Below are 18,301 nucleotides of genomic sequence, written 5' to 3'. Positions count from 1 at the left end.
GATCGGGGCAGCTCTGGCCACTGTGACCAATCGGGGAGTGAACCAGTAGATGAAAGAACCCCCACCCCGCCTCTACCTTTCTGTAACTCTTTCAAATAAGTAAATCTTTTTAAAAATAAAAAAAAATAAAACTTAAAAAAAGAATGCTAGTTTGAGTTCTGGTTGCTCTGCTTCCAATCCAGCTTCCTGGAAAGGCAGCAGGTAATGGCCCAAGCACCTGGGCCCCTGCCACCCACATGGGAGACTGCATGGAGTTCCAGCCTCCTAGTCCTGGTCACTGTGGCCATTCGGGGAATGAACCAGAAGATGTAACACCCACCCCCCGCCCCGCCTCATCTTTCAAGCAAATACATATATCTTTTTAGGAAGAGAACAGAATAGGACAGATTCTACAGCCAACGGCACATGGCTGTGAGCTCCTTCCTGCTCGGCCGCGGCTGAGCTGGGCAGTTTGGAGCAGGGTGGTTCCTCTCTGAGCCTCCGCAGCCTCCCCATGAAAGGGGATACTGTTCACCTCCCAGGGTTGTTTGGGGACTATGTGAGCTGATGATAGCAAATGCTCAGGACGGAGTCTGGTATACAGTAAGTGCCTAATAAACGTTTGCGGCTGCTGTTGTCAACTGTCAGCGTGGGCTGAAAGAAGCCCCCAGGCAGGCAGGGTGCCTGTCCCCGCCGGGCTCCCCGCGGCCCCGGGCACCTGCACATGACGTTGCGCAGCTTCTCCAGGTTGGCGGGTGTGAAGTACCAGTAGTTGCGGTCGCACCTCTGCACGTCCTTCTCGATGCGGTGCAGGTTCACCGTGTACAGGTCCAGCAGCTCGGGCTGCAGCCCCGGGCAGGGGGCAGGAAGAGAAAGAGCCCACCGAGCGCCCCGCTGGGAGACTGCACTCCCATCTCCTCCTCCCGGCCCCTCCTGCCCCCACGAACAGCAACACCTCCCACCCGGAGCAGCCTGGGGTTCCGCTGCTCATTCATTTCTATGCTTCCTAGCAGAGCCCCTAATCCTCTATAAAATAAAACAATCCCGTGACACGCACACAATTATCATCCCCATTTTATAGATCAGCAAACCGAGACTCGGAGCTGCAATCATAGCTCCCTCTCCCTCTTGAATACTGAACTAGGAGAATGAAAGACTGGAAATCTGAATCTGGTCCTGTATTACACGGACACCTTAGCCAACAACCTTGACAAAATGGGTCAATGATACAGCAAAAATGTAAGGGATATTTAAGGGCCAGATACTAACCTAAGAAGGTGAGAAAACAGCAAAAGCTGCTTTTGACTGGGGAGAAGCCACCAAACTGGGAAAACACAAGCTTAGAGTTAATTGTTCTGTGTTCCTGTCATTCCCAAGAAGGCAAGGAGTTCTGGTGCTGCAGTGCTGGCATTCCATGTGGGCACCAGTTCAAGTCCTGGCTGCTCCACTTCCAATCCAGCTCTCTGCTGGCAGTGGAGGATGGCCCAAGTCCTTGGACCCCTGCACCCGCATGGGAGACCCAGAGGAGGCTCCTGGCCCTGGCTTTGGATCAGTACAGCTCCAGCCATTGTGGTCAGTGGGGGAGTGAACCAGCAGATGAAAGACCTCTCTCTCTCTCTCTTTCTGCCTCTCCTTCTCTCTGTGTGTGTCTTTCCAGTAAAATAAATAAATCTTTAAAAAAATAAAGATTTATTTATTTGAAAAACAGAGAGAGGGAGGGAGAGACAGAGACAGAGACAGAGACAGACAAAGACACAGAGAGAGTCTTCCATTTGCTGACTCTCCCCCAGTGGCCACAACAACTAGGGCTGGGTCAGGCCGAAGCCAGGTGCAGGAACTCCATCGAGGTCTCCCACATGGGTGGCAGGAGCCCATATACCTGGGCCATCTTCCTCTGCTCGAGCAGTCAGGTCCCTGCTACCCTCTTGGGAGACCCAGAGGACTTCTAGGCTCTGGGCTTTGGCCTGGCTCTCAGTTCTGGCTGCTGCAGGCATTTGGAGAATGAACCAGAGGACGGAAGTTCTCTCCATCTCAAATAAATAAAAATAATCTGAAGTTATTAACCAAAGAAAACTGGCAGAGAACTTTGGGGAGGAGGTAAACTGATGATAAGTATACAACAATCCAAGAACAAGGAAACGGGGGCAAGGGTCGGGTGCAACAGTTAAGTTGCTACTCAGGATGCCTGTGTCCCATCTGAGAGGGCCTGGTTCGAGTCCCAGTTCTTCTGCTTCTGATACAACTGCCTGCTAATGCACACCCTAGGAAGCAGCAGGCGACAGCTCAAGTAGTTGGGTCCCTGCCACCCTTGTGGGAGACCTGGACTGAGTTCCTGGCTCCTGGCTTCAGATTGGCCCAGATCTGACTGTTGTAGGCATTTGGTGTATGAACCAATGGATGGAAGATTCCTCTGTGTGTGTGTGTGTGTGTGTGTGTGTGTCTGTGCTTTTTGAATAAAATAAAAAAATTCTAAAATTATAAAAAAAAAAAGAAAACAGACACAAAAGTGAAAATACATCTAGGAAAAATAGTTTTCTGGTAGGAAACAATAAACACAGCCCAGGACATGGCTCACACATTATGCCGTTATAATCATGTGTGTACTGAGCAGTCACGTGACTCAATCATTGCGTGACTACTGGAAGGAGGGGAACAGGGCGATTTCACATGCATGGTGAGGGTCTGCAGTAGAGGAGGAACCGGAGTTAAACCGTCCTCTTCCATGCTAGGGAGTTCATAGATAGTGACTCAAACTGAAAACACACAAACAGATGAGACTGAACGGCAGTAAAGGGACCATCAGAAACCTGGGGGTCAACGTCGCATCGCTTGGGGAAGAATAAACAAACCCGAGTCTGACCACCTCTGCAGAGGGCAAGAGGGGGAGAGACGGAGAAGGGACCTTGTTGGAGAGTCTGACGCCTCAAACCACAGGCTTGGACGTCTCTGACAGAAAATACCAAGTTCTTATCGGGAAAATGGCCACAGGGTGCCTGGCTCAGAGAACCCTTCCTTCCCGTGGTGTCCATGGACTCAACTTTCCAGCAAGCGTGCAACCTTGAGCACTTAAAAGATACTGGATCTGAGTCGACATCATCAAGGCTGCTGTCGGCCGAGGGCTCCCCTCGTGCCAGATGTGTAGGACTTTGGTTCGCTAATTCTGCAGGCAACTCAAGAGGGAAACTGAGGCACAGGAGTAAAAAGTGATTTGCTGAAGCTGGGATTCCACCCTGGGGGCTGTTCACGTCAAAGCCGTCAAACACCAGTTGAGTATCCCTTATCCCAAAATCTTGGGAGCAGACAGATGCGGGGTGTCTGGGATTTCTCGAGGGGTACATCTGTATATGACACAGCTTGGCGAGAGGACCCGTGTGAACATGAAATTCACCTATGCCTCATATACGTCTCATACACAAAGCCTGAAGGTGACTTTACACGGTATCTCTAGAGCACCTGCCCCTTGACCGGGACCCAGCCCCTGAGGTCAGGCGTGGGATTTTCTGCTTGTGGAATGTTTCAGATTCTGGAGCTTTTCTGATTTCAGACTTCTGGATTAAGGATGCTCATCCGGTATCATCCTCTGTCCCAAGTGGGTTTCTACAGTGCATCCTCGCTCACAGGGAAAATGCTACCAACCAGAGGTCTCATTCTAGGGATCGCTAGTGTAACTGGGCTTTGCGGTCCATCTCCCACCCCTCTCCCCTCCCCCACCCCCACCGGGGAAGGTAAGAATGTAGGGCAGAGGAGAGTAGATGACTTACAGAGTAGGTGACACCACTGGACGACACAGGGGACGCCTCACTGTTGGCGGAAGTGGCCACGGCCAGAGAGGCCAGGGCGGGGAAGAGACTTTCCATCTCGGGCTCCTCGGAGAGGTTGTCCTCACTGTCCACCTGGCTGCGCTTCTCCGCCTCGCTGCCCCGCCAGCTCTCCATCACGGCGCCGTCCTTCTCGGGCAGGGTCACGTCCATGCTGCCAGAGATGGACATGAACTCGTCCATGCTCTCATTGGCCAGGAGGTCGCTCTCCAGGCTGTCCTGCACAGCCAGCTCCTCACGAGGGGCCTCGTCCCGGGAAGTGGTGGCTTCGCTGCTCTGCCCGTCATCCACGCTGCCGTCCCCGGGTCGGAGCACCGGGGGGGCGTTCCGCTGGGCATCCAAGACGCTGTCTTCCGTGCTCAGACTGGGCTCCGAGTGCTCCGAGAGGCCAGAGGAGAAGTTGTGGGACGATGGGTGACCAGAGTCCGGGGAACAAGTGCCATTCACCAGGCTCCCATTGGGGATCTTGGGCTGTTTCTCCTCTAACCTGCCTTCCACCTCCACCTGCTCCACCTCATCCACAGACTCGAACACCTGCAGACAAGGTGCACACAGACAGATGCGCTAGGCAGTGCACTGCAGCACTGCTTGGAGCAGCAACCCAGGTACCCAACAACCGGGGACCAGCTTAACTATGGAACCTGCACGGACACAGTACAGCCAGGGGAGTGGGACACAGCACAGTGCAGCAAACACAGGAGGCACCCACGGCTTGTGTGCACGTAGAATGATTCAGAATGAACCCATAAAGTACTGCAGTGGCCACGGAGGAAGATGTGCTAGGGAACTGAGATGGGGGTGGGAACATAATTCCTTCAAGTAAAAAAAAAAAAGAGTTAACATAAGGAATGGACTAAAATGGCTCATTCTATCCAGGCTCGTGATGATTACAGTTCAATTTTCAAAAGTAGCTAGATATATATAAAATACAATAAAAAGAATTCCCCCAGGGTATATTTTAAATATATTTGTGGATTGCTGAGTCCTTAAGCCACATCCTGTCAAGGACAGACAATAGAAGTCCGTGTCCTCCTTGGTGTGGTTATATTACCAACTTGATATACGATTAGTGTCATAAGTTTCTATTTAAAAACTATATATATTTAAAAACACAGATTCAGGGTTGAAACTAGAGATTTTTTGACTCCAAAGACAAAATGAGAAAATAAGACATATTCAGAACAAAGTAGCTTCTTTACTCTCGCCTCCTGCCTTGGTGATCATTTTGATTAACTTCTAGTTTATCTTTTCACTGTTTCTTTAGATATAAAAATACACACCTGCCAAAATGTTCCCTTTTTACATAAAAGGGTTCCATGCGCATTCTTTACATTTTGTTAATATTAAATGAGGTTGAGTTTATCAGACGAAACAGGAAGTTGCTGAATAACACCTATGACAGCATTGATGGAGGAATTCTAAAAGCTACCAACCACTGGTACACATGATCTACACACTTCTGTGTCTGAAAAGGCATCTGTAAGGTCCTCACAGGACACAGCAGACTTGGCCGGCGCCACGGCTCACTAGGCTAATCCTCCGCCTTGCAGCGCCGGCACACTGGGTTCTAGTCCCGGTCGGGGCGCCAGATTCTGTCCCGGTTGCTCCTCTTCCAGGCCAGCTCTCTGCTGTGGCCAGGGAGTGCAGTGGAGGATGGCCCAAGTACTTGGGCCCTGCACCCCATGGGAGACCAGGAGAAGCACCTGGCTCCTGCTATCGGATCAGCGCGGTGCACCGGCCGCAGCGTGCCGGCCGTGGCGGCCATTGGAGGGTGAACCAATGGCAAAGGAAGACCTTTCTCTCTGTCTCTCTCTCTCTCACTGTCCACTCTGCCTGTCCAAAAAAAAAAAAAAAGAAAGAAAGATACAGCAGACTGAAGATGGTCGCTCATGTTATTTCAAGGGAGGGGAGGGGGATGAGAGACGACCAAAGCAGGATTTAGCTTTCTCTGCAGTGTCTGGATTTCTTATGGGGAGAAGAGGTTCTGTACAGTTGGCATGCTCAGTCACTGTTTCCATATCCAACTGCGGATAAGAAATATCCAAGAAAAAAGAATGAGTCTGCACTGAACATGTCCAGAGCTTTTTTTTTTTTTTCCCCGTTATTCTTCCCTAAGCAATATAGCCCGGCCACTATTTACGTGGCCTTTACCTCATATTAGAGACATGAATTAAAGTCTATGGGAGGTTGCATGGATGCAAATACTGCCCCACTTCATACAACAGACATGAGCATTCTCAAGTTTGGGTATCCTTGGGGGTCCTGGAACCAATCCCCCCGTGGATACCGAGGGATGGTTGTATTACTTGTGCTGCTTTAAAAAAATCCATTTTTAAGGTTTATAGAAAAAGCTGGGGCCGGCGCCTTGGCTCAATAGACTAATTCTCCACCTAGCGGCGCCGGCACACTGGGTTCTAGTCCCGGTCGGGGCGCCGGATTCTGTCCCGGTTGCCCCTCTTCCAGGCCAGCTCTCTGCTGTGGCCAGGGAGTGCAGTGGAGGATGGCCCAAGTACTTGGGCCCTGCACCTCATGGGAGACCAGGAGAAGCACCTGGCTCCTGCCATCGGATCAGCGCGGTGCGCCGGCCGTGGCGGCCATTGGAGAGTGAACCAACGGTAAAAGGAAGACCTTTCTCTCTGTCTCTCTCCTCTCTCTCTCACTATCCACTCTGCGTGTCAAAAAAAAAAAAAAAAAAAAAAAAAAAGAGAATGATATTAAAATAAAAAAAAGCTGGAACATACAAACCAAAGAGCGACTGGCGGATGATGGACATCCAACCTCCAGGACAGCAGGTGGGCGGGAGGGGCGGGGCCTGGGCAAGCTCACCTGGGTGCTGCTGCTGGAGTCGCTCTGCAGGCGGGCGTTCTGGCGGCCGGAGCTGCAGCTCTGGGAGGACTGCGGAAGAGAGGAGCAGCAGGACGGGGTGGGTGGTTAGGGTTAGGTTAGGGTTGGAGTTAGGGTTAGGGTTAGGGTTAGGGTTGGGGTTGGGGTTAGGGTTAGGGTTAGGGTTAGGGTTGGGGTTGGGGTTGGGGTTAGGTTAGGGTTAGGGTTGGGGTTGGGGTTGGGGTTAGGATTAGGGTTAGGGTTGGGGTTGGGGTTGGGGTTAGGATTAGGGTTAGGGTTAGGGTTAGGGTTGGGGTTGGGGTTGGGGTTGGGGTTAGGATTAGGGTTAGGTTAGGGTTAGGATTAGGGTTAGGGTTGGGGTTGGGGTTGGGGTTAGGATTAGGGTTAGGTTAGGGTTAGGGTTGGGGTTGGGGTGGGGTTAGGATTAGGGTTAGGTTAGGGTTAGGGTTAGGGTTAGGGTTAGGGTTAGGGTTGGGTTGGGATTGGGGTTAGGGTTAGGATTAGGTTTGGGGTTAGGATTGGGGTTAGGGTTGGGTTGGGGTTGGGGTTGGGGTGGGGTTAGGATTAGGGTTGGAGTTAGGGTTAGGGTTTGGTTAGGGTTAGGGTTAAGTTACGGTTAGGGTTAGAGGCTGCAGCCTGCCCGGCTTGGGAGGAGCTTTGGGGCTGTGGGCCTGGGAGTCTGAGGCCAGCGCTATGGCTCCTCTCAAGGTCCCAGCTTCTCCGCTGAAAAGAGAAGTGGGGCTGCTCCCTCCCTGCATCTGGGAGTCTCCTTGGCGGCCATGGTGCCATTTGGGCCCCCAGCTCCTCTAGCCATAGCTAGAGCGCACCCCTTTTAACTGCTCCGTATTTGAGACTTCAGTTCATTTCACCCGACTACATCTGTGGCTCAGTTCTTCACTCCCTGTCACCTTGCACTGACACTAGGCTTGGCCACATGGCTGTCTTGGGCCAAGGGCTTTTAGCAAACTTGACACAGCAGATGTTTGATGCTTTGGTATTTCTGCTCTCTTTCCTAGCATCTGCTATCAGCAGGAGTGCACTGGCCCAGGCTAGCCTGCTGGCAGAGGTAGCACGTGGAGTAGAGGTTAAGTCACTGCAAACAGGGGAGGGAGCCCAACGGGGAGCCACAAACCTTTTCATTGATGAGTCGCTGACAGCTGGCATGAGAGTGAGCCCCACCCAGCAGAACTGGCCAGCTGACCCACAGGTAGGCGAGCAAAACTGACCGTGGGCTGTCAGAAGCTGTCGACTTATGGGGGTTGTTTGTTATCTGGTGTGTTCACGGCTAAGTGATGGCTGAAACATCACCAGTGACGAGATTTAGCTTTTATCTGATCTCCCACTCTGGGCTGTTAAGCCAGAGGTGTTGGGATGGCAGGCATGTCTGCCTCAGACAGTGGAACATTCTGGACATTCGGGACATTCTTATAGTACCTGACAATAGCAAGTACCAATACCCACTTGTTGGATCCATGAAAATGAGGCACTGTGGTAGGTACTTTAGATGCACTATCTTATCTATCCAACCTCCTCTAGACACACCACAATACCGATTTTATTGGTAGGGAAACTGAGGCTCACAATCAAAGGCCCTCAGGGAACCCCAGGGCTAGAAGCGAATGGACTCAAGTGTGAATGTAGGTCTGATTCCAAAGCCACCCCTTCTTCAAGAAGCCAGCCAGCGCTAGGGGTGATACCCAGGTGATATCCAAGGGCGCTGATACCCAGCCCTCACCACACCCAGCCCGGTGGAGCCCCCTGAGCTCCCCTGGGCCGTCGCCTGTCACCTCGTTGCTGATGGTGGAGTCCCGGTGCATCATCCGGTGCAGGTGGCTGTCCAGGCTGGCCCCCGACGAGCACTTGGCCAGGGCAGCTGCGTGGGACTCCCGCTCCCTCTGCCGCACGATGGCCTCGCAGCCCAGCCACTCGGACATGGTCTGCGTGTAGCAGGCGTGAATCTGCTCGTCCACCTGCAGGAACAGACGCCAAGGTCACCTGAGGTGCGGGGGTCCCTGGGGAGAGCCAGCCCCACCTGGACGACAGTGGCCCTGACCTGTCCAACATCTGTGCAGGTACCAGCCAACAGATTCTAACTGAGCACCTGCCACATTCCCGAGCACTGCCCAGGCCCTGGAGGGAGCAAGGCCAGGCCCCAAGTGAGGCAGACGGAACATCCAACGAGCCGGACTGTCTGTCCCCTCACTCCACACATTTCCTGAGGGCCTCCCATGTGCCCAGCATGGGCACTGGGTACCGAGGACACAAACATGAATGCAATCGCTCCACTTCCTTCCTTAAGCCACAGCGTGACACAAGGCCACAGATTTCCAGCCTTCTCCTTGTGAGATTTCTCCAACACAGGTGGAGTGTGTTTGCCCAGGGCCTGGGCTCACAGCCCAGGGAACTGAGGCTCTGACTCTACAGGCCTCTGGACACACACGGGGTCAGCGCAGCCGATCCAAGGCGTGGCGAGGCAGGAGCGAGAGGGGCGAGGCAGGAGCGAGAGGGGCGAGGCAGGAGCGAGAGGGGCGAGCAGGACAGCCGGGGAGGGGCCCGAGCAGCATCCTCCCCTCCACCTCCCTAACACTCCTTCAGACCCCGCCTGCTCCCAGCTCCCACGCCTCGCCTGGCTGGCCCAGCAGCTTGTCCCAGGCCATTCCCTCCTCCCCACGCACGACTAGGCAGCCTCATCTCTCCCTGCCGTGCCCACCCACCCTAACCCTCTACGCTCTGGCAACCTGTGCACGCCATGCCCTCCCACATGGCTTCCTGCAGGCCTTGGCTCCTGCTGCCCACTCCTCCAGGAAGCCCTTCCTCACCCTCTTCTCCTTCTGAGAGTTGCAGGTACAACCAGCTCCCCACCCCCCCACCCCCCCTCGGGGCTTCTCTGCTCAGCCTCCCCCTCCTGCTTGGCTCTCACAGCTCTCAGGTTTGCCTCTCTCATCTGACTTCCATAACCCCCAATAAACTGGGAAGCAGCTCTCCAAGTACAGGGCCCAGGCCCCCAGCATCCTGGGCCACTGTCTGCCTGGGAACCTGCCAGGTACCAGATGCAGAGTGGCTGGGCCTCTCCTAGCACTGAGATCCGGGGGTGGGGACCCTCGATTCTGCCAAGGGCTGCTGGATATTTAGAACATCACTCGCAAGCCATCCAAAATCATCAGCCGAAACATTCGCCTGCCGGAGACTGGATTTTCAGTTCGGCCTGCAGTTGCCATGGCAGGACCAGACCAAACGACTCGGCTGGTCTTGCACCACCTGCGGGCCAGACACTCGGTTCACAGGCACCAGCCCTCATCATACAGAACCACGCAAGTTGCCGTCGTCAACTCTGCTCCAACTCCTCTGGCTACACCGGGAGAATGGGCCAGTCTGGTGCTGCCATCGCTTCCACACGTGACCATTTCCCCCAGTAACAGAGAGTGACCCACAAGCAGGGCGTGGCGACCAGCTAGAACTGAACCCCATCGTGTTATCCTCTTCTGTTTATTTTTGTAGTCTCCTTCTATTTCTGGCAAGTCATAGTGGTTTCCCGCGGATGGCAGGGCTATAAATTTGTCACTTAAAATAAGTCATATAAATTGTGAGTCAATTTACAGACAGATGTTAGGAAAGCCATACATGGGCCAGCGCCGCAGCTCACTAGGCTAATCCTCCACCTTGCGGCGCCGGCACACCGGGTTCTAGTCCCGGTCGGGGCGCCAGATTCTGTCCCGGTTGCCCCTCTTCCAGGCCAGCTCTCTGCTGTGGCCAGGGAGTACAGTGGAGGATGACCCAAGTACTTGGGCCCTGCACCCCATGGGAGACCAGGATAAGTACCTGGCTCCTGCCATCGGATCAGTGCGGTGCGCCGGCCGCAGAGCGCCCGCCGCGGCAGCCATTGGAGGGTGAACCAACGGCAAAGGAAGACCTTTCTCTCTGTCTCTCTCTCTCACTGTCCACTCTGCCTGGCAAAAAAAAAAAAAAAAAAAAAAAAAAAGGAAAGTAGTACATGGATAGGGTAAAATACCAACAGATTTTGATAGCAGCATTAGTAAAAGGTGTTAAATATCTCAGTAATTTTTATACTGATGGCATATTGAAGTGCTAATGTATTGGATATACCAGGTTAAATAAAGTATATGATTAAAATTAATTTCACCTTGATGAAATATCACAGAACTACACAGAGAGAGGGAGAGTAAAGGCCAGCGAGCTCTGTAGTCCGGCCAGCTGTGCGGTGGCAGGTGCGAGCGCCCTGGGTGTCCCGGTGCACTCTCGTGAGGTAAGATGCCACCATGGGGAAGGCTGGCTGGTGGGGACACAGGACCTCTGGATCCCTTCTGCAACTTCTTAGGAACCTCTACTTCTTTCAAAAACGTTTTAAAATATGAACTGCATTTGTTTCCTTTAACTTTTGAAAACGTGAGACTACCTAAACGTGTACTATTAGGGCAGGCATTTAGCCTGGTGGTAGAGTTGGGTTCAATATTCAGCTCTGCTTCTGACTCCAGCTTCCTGCCAATGCAGATGCTGGGAGGTAGCAGTGATGGCTCAAGCAACTGGGTCCCCCTCATCCACTGCGGAGACCTGGACTGCACCCCTGGTTCCTGGCCTTGGCCCCAACCAGGGCCACTGTGGGCATTTAGGAAGTGAATCACTGGACGGAAGCTCTTTCCATTTCCTTCTCTCTCTTTCAAATAAGTGATGAAAAACTGAAAATTTCATACGTGCTATAGTAATCAAGACGGCACGGTATTGGCAGGACTGACACATGGGTCAGTGACATAGACTAGAGGACCTAGGAAAGACTCATAGATACACCCAGCTGATCCCCAACAAGGGTGCGGCCCCAGGAAGGAAAGCCCCAGCACGCGGTCCAGGACCAACTGGACATGGTCAGGAACGCATCTCCACTTACATGACGCACTGTGTGCAGAAATGAACCCCAAATCGCCCATAGACTTAAACGGGAAACAAGAAATTATGAAACTTTGGAAAAAAACAGAGAAGATCTTGGGGACCTAGGGCTAGGTGAACATGTCTTGGGGTTGACACCAAAACTACATAAAGAGAAAAACTGATAGGGGCCACTGCTGTGGCCTAGCGGGTGGAGCCACCACCTGCAATGTCGGCTTCCATAACGGCGCTGGTTCGAGTCCCGGCTGCTCGACTTCTGATCCAACTTTCTGCTATGGCCTGGGAAAGCAGTAGAAGATGGCCCAAGTTCTTGGGCCCCTGCACCTGTGTGGGAGACCCGAAAGAAGCTCCTGGCTCCTGGCTTTGGATCCGTGCAGCTCTGGCCATTGTGGCCTATTGGGGAGTGAACCAGCAGATGGAAGACCTCTCTCTCTGTTTCTACCTCTCTCTCTAACTCATTGCAGCTATTTGGGGAATGAACCAGCAGATGTAAGAGTTTTCTCTCTGTCTCTGCCTCTCTCCATCTATAACCCTGCCTTTCAAATAAATAAAATAAATCTAAAGTAGACTAATTTTTAAATTGATCATTTTTGTAGCCCATTAAATATCCAAATGGCTCTTGGAAGAAAAAAGGCTGCTCATCTCTGATCTGGGGTCTGTGAAGAACTCTCACACTCAACAGCATAAACGCAAACTATTCAATTAGCAAACAGACCAAACACATGAGCCGACACTTCACCAGAGCAGATATCCACTGGCCAGCAAGCACGTGGAAAGACCAATCTCCCACGCCATCCGCAGTGCATGCTAAAGCCATAATGAAATATCCTTTGCCTGCCTGAGTGGCTAAAATGAAAAATAATAACAACGCCAAACTCTGGTGAAGACGTAGGTGCTGCCGGCTCATATGCTGCTGGTGGCAACATGACACTATCCAGGCACTGCCCAAGCTTCCAGTTTCTTATAAAACCAAATATGGGCCGGCGCCGCGGCTCACTAGGCTAATCCTCCACCTTGCAGCGCCGGCACACCGGGTTCTAGTCCTGGTCGGGGCGCCGGATTCTGTCCCGGTTGCCCCTCTTCCAGGCCAGCTCTCTGCTGTGGCAAGGGAAGGCAGTGGAGGATGGCCCAAGTGCTTGGGCCCTGTACCCACAAGTGAGACCAGGAAAGGCACCTGGCTCCTGCCTTCGGATCAGCACGGTGCACCGGCCACAGCGCACCAGTCGTGGCGGCCATCGGAGGGTGAACCAACGGCAAAGGAAGACCTTTCTCTCTGTCTCTCTCTCACTGTCCACTCTGCCTGCTAAAAAAAAAAAAAAAAAAAAAAAAAAAACAAAACTAAACATGCAACTACCACGCAACCTGTCCATGACATTCTTGGCCATTTATCCCAGAGAAATGAGAACTCTGGTGCACACAAAAACCTGTACAGGAATATCCACTGTGGCTTTATTTATAACAGCCAAAAAAAAAAAAAAAAAAAAAAAAAAAACAACCTGGAAACAACCAAGCAATCCATCAACAGTAAGGTGAATACTGAAACTGTGCTATAACCGGATCATGGAATACTACCCAACTATAAAAGGAATCAACCACTGTTATATACAATAACGTGGATGAAACTTGAGATTATGCGGAGAGAAAAGAAGTTATGTACTGTAGGATTCCATTCACACATCACTCTGGGGTGAGAGAACGGAGCAGTGGCTGTCAGGGGGTAGGGTTGGGGTGGGAGAAAGGCAGAGTGTCTACAGGAGGACAACAAGAGTCCTTACAGCCTGGAAAGGCTGCTGTGTGTTGTGTGCACACTGACGGTGGTGACGGACATACATCTGTTCATGTGAGAACATGCTGAGATCTACACGCACGCACACACACATACACACACACATGTCCAAGCAGAACTCCGGGGAAGTCTGAGTGCTGTCGTGTGCCACTGTTACTCACCAGCTGTGAAATCACACTATAGTTCTGCAAGGTGCTACCACTGGGGCAAACGGGGTCAAGGACATACAAAACCTCTCCACTGGTTTTTACAACTGCACGTGAACCTATCATGATCTCAAAATAAAACAGTCCGTTTAAGAGCTCACATATGCACTGCCTTATGTTTGCACTAGACAGCACTGCCCTTGAGACTCCCAAGCCCTCCCTATCCCCCTGCCCCAACTCCATCCAACGTGGGACCAGAGCTCCCCCAGCCCCACAGTACCCGGCTCCTTGTGCTGCCAAGGACGCCACTGCCCACAGCGGGTAACCCACCTCCTTCCTTTCTGTCTCCGTCATCCCGAACTGGTAGTGGCCCAGGAGGAAGGGCCACACGGCCTTGCGGATGGCTGGCTGGATGCCCCCGTAGTAGATGAGGCGCAGCAGCTCCTGCTCCTCGTAACTCTGTGGAGGCCACGGGGAAAGCACAGGGTTAGGTCAGCGACAAACCAGGAGGGAACTCTGTGGCCAACAGTCCCGCTTCCTGCACTCAGCCCTCAGGGGCCACGTGCACCCAGGCATTCAGCATGTCCTGATACAGAAGAGCAAGACCCCAGCAATGGGGAGTGTGCACCTGCACCAGGACCAACCCCACCAAGACGTAAAGGGCACGAGGCACCTCTGCGAGGGCCCAGGTGACCAGATGTACGATGTGGCGGGGCAGTGGCAAGAGCAAGATGCAGAACGTGCGTAGGGTGAACTCCTTGGGGTGAAAAGAAGGGAAGGCCCGCATATAATGGTTAACATTTGTGTTTAATTTTCCATTTTCCATGTTGTGGTCATTGGGAAATATTGATCTTGGAGGTTTTTTTTTTGTTTGTTTTTTGTTTTTGAGACAGTCAGAGTTAGACAGTGAGAGAGAGACAGAGAGAGAAAGCTCTTCTTTCTGTTGGTTCACCCTCCAATGGCCGCCACGGCTGGCGTGCTGCAGCCAGCGCACCGCGCTGATCCGAAGGCAGGAGCCAGGTGCTTCCTCCTGGTCTCCCACGCTGGTGCAGGGCCCAACCACTTGGGCCATCCTCCACTGCACTCCTGGGCCACAGCAGAGAGCTGGACTGGAAGAGGGGCAACCGGGACAGAATCCGGCGCCCCGACCGGGACTAGAACCCAGTGTGCCAGCGCCGCAGGTGGAGGATTAGCCAAGTGAGCCATGGCGCCAGCAATCTTGAAGTTATTAATAACCTTGACTCTGAGAAAAATTCTTGAAAGCAAATCACTCCAAAATGAAGGTTTCCAGCTGTGACTTTGCAGGCTGAGGACTTCTGTGCACCCTAGGATGACTTTAACACCTGCTTGCTGTATTGCACAGTTGCTTTTGTATACCGAGCACCAAAGAAACGTAATGTATTTGGGTGAAATTGACATCTTGAGATGTGATTATGGTTTATAGCCCTTGTCTGTACTCCTGAGGAGCAGTGGTCTTTCTACTTCCTATTTGCTGAATTCTTTATTTAGTGCAGGATGAAGCTCGTGATTAAAAAGTAACTTGAAAGTACGTTATCCCAGAGATTAAAAGAAGAAAGGAAAGAGGAGAGAGGATGGGAGGGAGAGAGGCAAGGTGGGAAGTAGTGTTATGTTCTTAAAACTGTGTGTATGAAATACATACAATCTGCTCTCTTTATATAAAAATAAGTAGATTTCAAAAATAAAAATGAAAAAATTATTCATTTCCAGGCAACGGCTTTGCAGTTATAAGCAGGCAGGCAGATAGGATTAAATTGATTAGATGTGTGAGCTGGAGACCACACCTTTGACCGGCCCCAACTGAACTCATCTGTACACCCACCTGCCAATCAGACTATGTAACCATGCCCCTTTGGGAATGAATAAAAGGCCTGGAGTGCCTGGGCCCCTTCTTGTTGTCCCGGGCCTCCTCTGGGCAGGCGTGTGGCCTTCTGGCTGCCCGCTCTCTGCCTTCCTGCCCGTGCTACACCACCTGTGGCTGCTCCCAACTGCATGCTTGCTCCACGTGGCTCCCGGTCTGCTCTCTGCCTGGTCTGGACCCAACTTAGCTTCTAGACTTCTCTTTCCCTTTAATAAAGCCCTCACTTTCCTGTGTATTTCTCTAATAAATGCTAAAGACTGAGTAAATGCTAAAGACTGTACCACGTTGCCTGTTTCATTTATAAGCAGCCAATATTTAGAATTCTTGTCTAAATATATGGCAAGAACCCTTGAAATTTTGAGTAAAGGTTCTCGATTTCATAATTACATATACAGTCAGGCATCACATAACACCTCAGGGGGCACCTCAGACAGTTAGTGGAAAGGGGAAGTCAAAGATAACACATGTATTCGATGAACCTGTGGCCCCGTAAGATCTTAGCACCCAGTGACAGCGTGGCCATGGCAATTTGTTGAAACGTATGCTAGGATGTTTGCTAAGGGCGACATCGCCCAGTGACACAACTCTCAGAGCATACCCCTGTGATTAACTGGCGGATGACTGTATTTACGGCAAACACCAAGGGCTGCTGGAAGGCTGCTCAGGGGGGCCCTGGGAGCCCCCTTACCTCTGCATTTCACACCCCAACCCCATAGCAACACCAGCATTTCACTTGTCTCCATTGAGGATATTTTACAGCTTTCAAAACACTGTTTAATATTAGAGAACTATTTGTGACAGAGGCTGTGCATTTTTTGTCAAAAATATGTTATCCTCGGGGCCGGCGCTGTGGCACAGTGGTTTGTTTATTTATTTATTTATTTATTTGAAATTTTATTTATTTATTTGAAAGGTAGAGTTACAGACAGGGAGAAGGAAAGACAGAGAAAGGTCTTTCGTCCACTGGTTCACTCCCAAAATGGTTGCAATGGCCAGAGTTTTGCCAATCTGAAGCCAGGAGCCAGGGGCTTCTTCCCAGTCTCCCACGTGGGTGCAGGGGCCCAAGGACTTGGGCTATCTTCTTCTGCTTTCCCAGGCCACAGCAGAGAGTTGGATCGGAAGAGGAGCAGCCGGGACTAGAACCGGCGCCCATATGGGATGCTGGTGTCGCAGGAGGAGGATTAACCTATTGCGTCATAGTATCGGCCCCAGGCACAGTGGTTTGACCAGCCACCTGCAGCGCCGGCATCCCACATAGGAGCCGGTTTGAGTCCCAGCTGCTCCATTTCTAATCCAGGTCCCTGCTGCTGTGCGTGGGAAAGCAGCGGAAGATGGCTCAAGTGCTTGAGCCCCTGCATCCACGTGGGAGACCCAGATAAAGCTCCTAGCTCCAGCCGTCACGGCCATTTGGGGGGTGAGCCAGCAGATAGAAGACCTCTCTCTGTCTCTCCTCACTCTGTCTGGCCATGTGATGCGTTCTGGCCAATGGGATGTGAGAGGAAGTGATGTGATGCTTTTCCAGGTCTGGGACGGAAAGGAGCAGGTCTGTTTCTTCTGCATTCTCAATCTCCCCTTTCCCTAGCTGGAAACAGACAACTGTGCAAGATGGTAGAACCATAGGACTGGGGGATTCTGAACCTCCGGGGGGTACGGAAGATGCCCACTCACCTCAAATGACCCACTTGGGACTGCTCAGTGAGTGAGAGATGAAGTCCTGTGGCAACTGAAATAGTGGGGATTATTTGGTACTGGGGCTCAGTCTACTGAAATGCAACCATGCAGGTAAAAAGGATAGGGACATGGCTACACAGCTTGAGAAAGGCATCGATGACAATATTTCTTGACAAATTTACTGCTTCAACAAATGTGTTCTTAGCCGGCTGCTTCCCAAATTGGGAGGATTATCAGAAATATATGGGGAGAGCCGGCGCCGCGGCTCACTAGGCTAATCCTCCGCCTTGCGGCGCCGGCACACCAGGTTCTAGTCCCGGTTGGGGCGCCGGATTCTGTCCCGGTTGCCCCTCTTCCAGGCCAGCTCTCTGCTGTGGCCCGGGAGTGCAGTGGAGGATGGCCCAGGTGCTTGGGCCCTGCACCCCATGGGAGACCAGGAGAAGCACCTGGCTCCTAGCTCCTGCCATCGGATCAGTGCGGTGCGCCAGCCACAGCGCGCCGGCTGCGGCGGCCATTGGAGGGTGAACCAACGGCAAAGGAAGACCTTTCTCTCTGTCTCTCTCTCACTGTCCACTCTGCCTGTCAAAAAATAAAAAAATAAAATAAAAAAAAGAAGAAATATATGGGGAGCTTTCAAATAACATCAAGTCTTGGGCTCCATTCCCAGACACAATTCAGAGAGGCTGGCACCAAGCCCAGAAATCGATAAATCTTTTAAAGTGCTCAGGAACTATGCATGCTTATAGACTGCTGGTGATTATGAACACCATGACCTTACGAGAAAGTAGGTCAGTGTATTGGCTTAAATTGTAAATTCACATTGATCAATTTTACTTCTAGGAATCCACTCTGGAAGTAAAAGAATCAGTAGAGAAAGACATCTTCTTATAAAGCCAGTGATGACAACACTGTTTGAGACAATGTTTTAAAAGAAGAGAAAGGAAGAACTCACTTGCCTGTAGTTAAGAGGAAGATCTGGAAAGTATGGGCTATCAACATACGAGATGTTAAGGTTCTAAGATTCACTATTTCACCCAAAGATTTGAAAACCATCCTTAATATAAAAGTTGGTCACAGTTTTTATGTAAATACATAAAATGTTATACAAGTTTGATTCACAGCTCTGGTTCCTGACTCCAGCTTCCTACCACTGTAGACCCTGGGAGGCAGAGGGCGCAACTCCAGCGACTGGGTTCCGGCCACCCACGTGGCCAGAATCCAGGGAGACCTGAATTCAGCTCCCAGCTCCCAGCTCCCAGCGTCAGCCTGGTCCAGCTGC

General features: G+C 51.7%; 1 protein-coding gene across 4 annotated transcripts in view; it reads right to left on the bottom strand.

The window, feature by feature from the left end:
* The window catches only part of SGSM1 (small G protein signaling modulator 1), a 96,300-nt gene that overhangs the window by 11,956 nt on the left and 66,043 nt on the right, over positions 1-18,301 (bottom strand). For all 4 annotated transcript variants that reach the window (XM_089322913.1, XM_089322916.1, XM_089322914.1 and 1 more), the window contains 5 exons: positions 13,803-13,931; positions 8,429-8,611; positions 6,624-6,692; positions 3,741-4,331; positions 698-822 (listed from right to left, as the gene is read on the bottom strand). In XM_089322913.1, the coding sequence (XP_089179039.1) occupies positions 698-822; positions 3,741-4,331; positions 6,624-6,692; positions 8,429-8,611; positions 13,803-13,931 (1,097 nt within the window). The remainder of the gene's footprint in view (positions 1-697; positions 823-3,740; positions 4,332-6,623; positions 6,693-8,428; positions 8,612-13,802; positions 13,932-18,301) is intronic.

This window comes from Oryctolagus cuniculus, chromosome 21 (genome assembly GCF_051225735.1).
Source record: "Oryctolagus cuniculus isolate XC-2025 breed Fujian yellow rabbit chromosome 21, ASM5122573v1, whole genome shotgun sequence".
NCBI classification, from domain to species: domain Eukaryota; kingdom Metazoa; phylum Chordata; class Mammalia; order Lagomorpha; family Leporidae; genus Oryctolagus; species Oryctolagus cuniculus.
The sequence above is the reverse complement of the archived record's forward strand: the minus strand, read 5'-3'. Positions and strand labels throughout refer to the sequence as shown.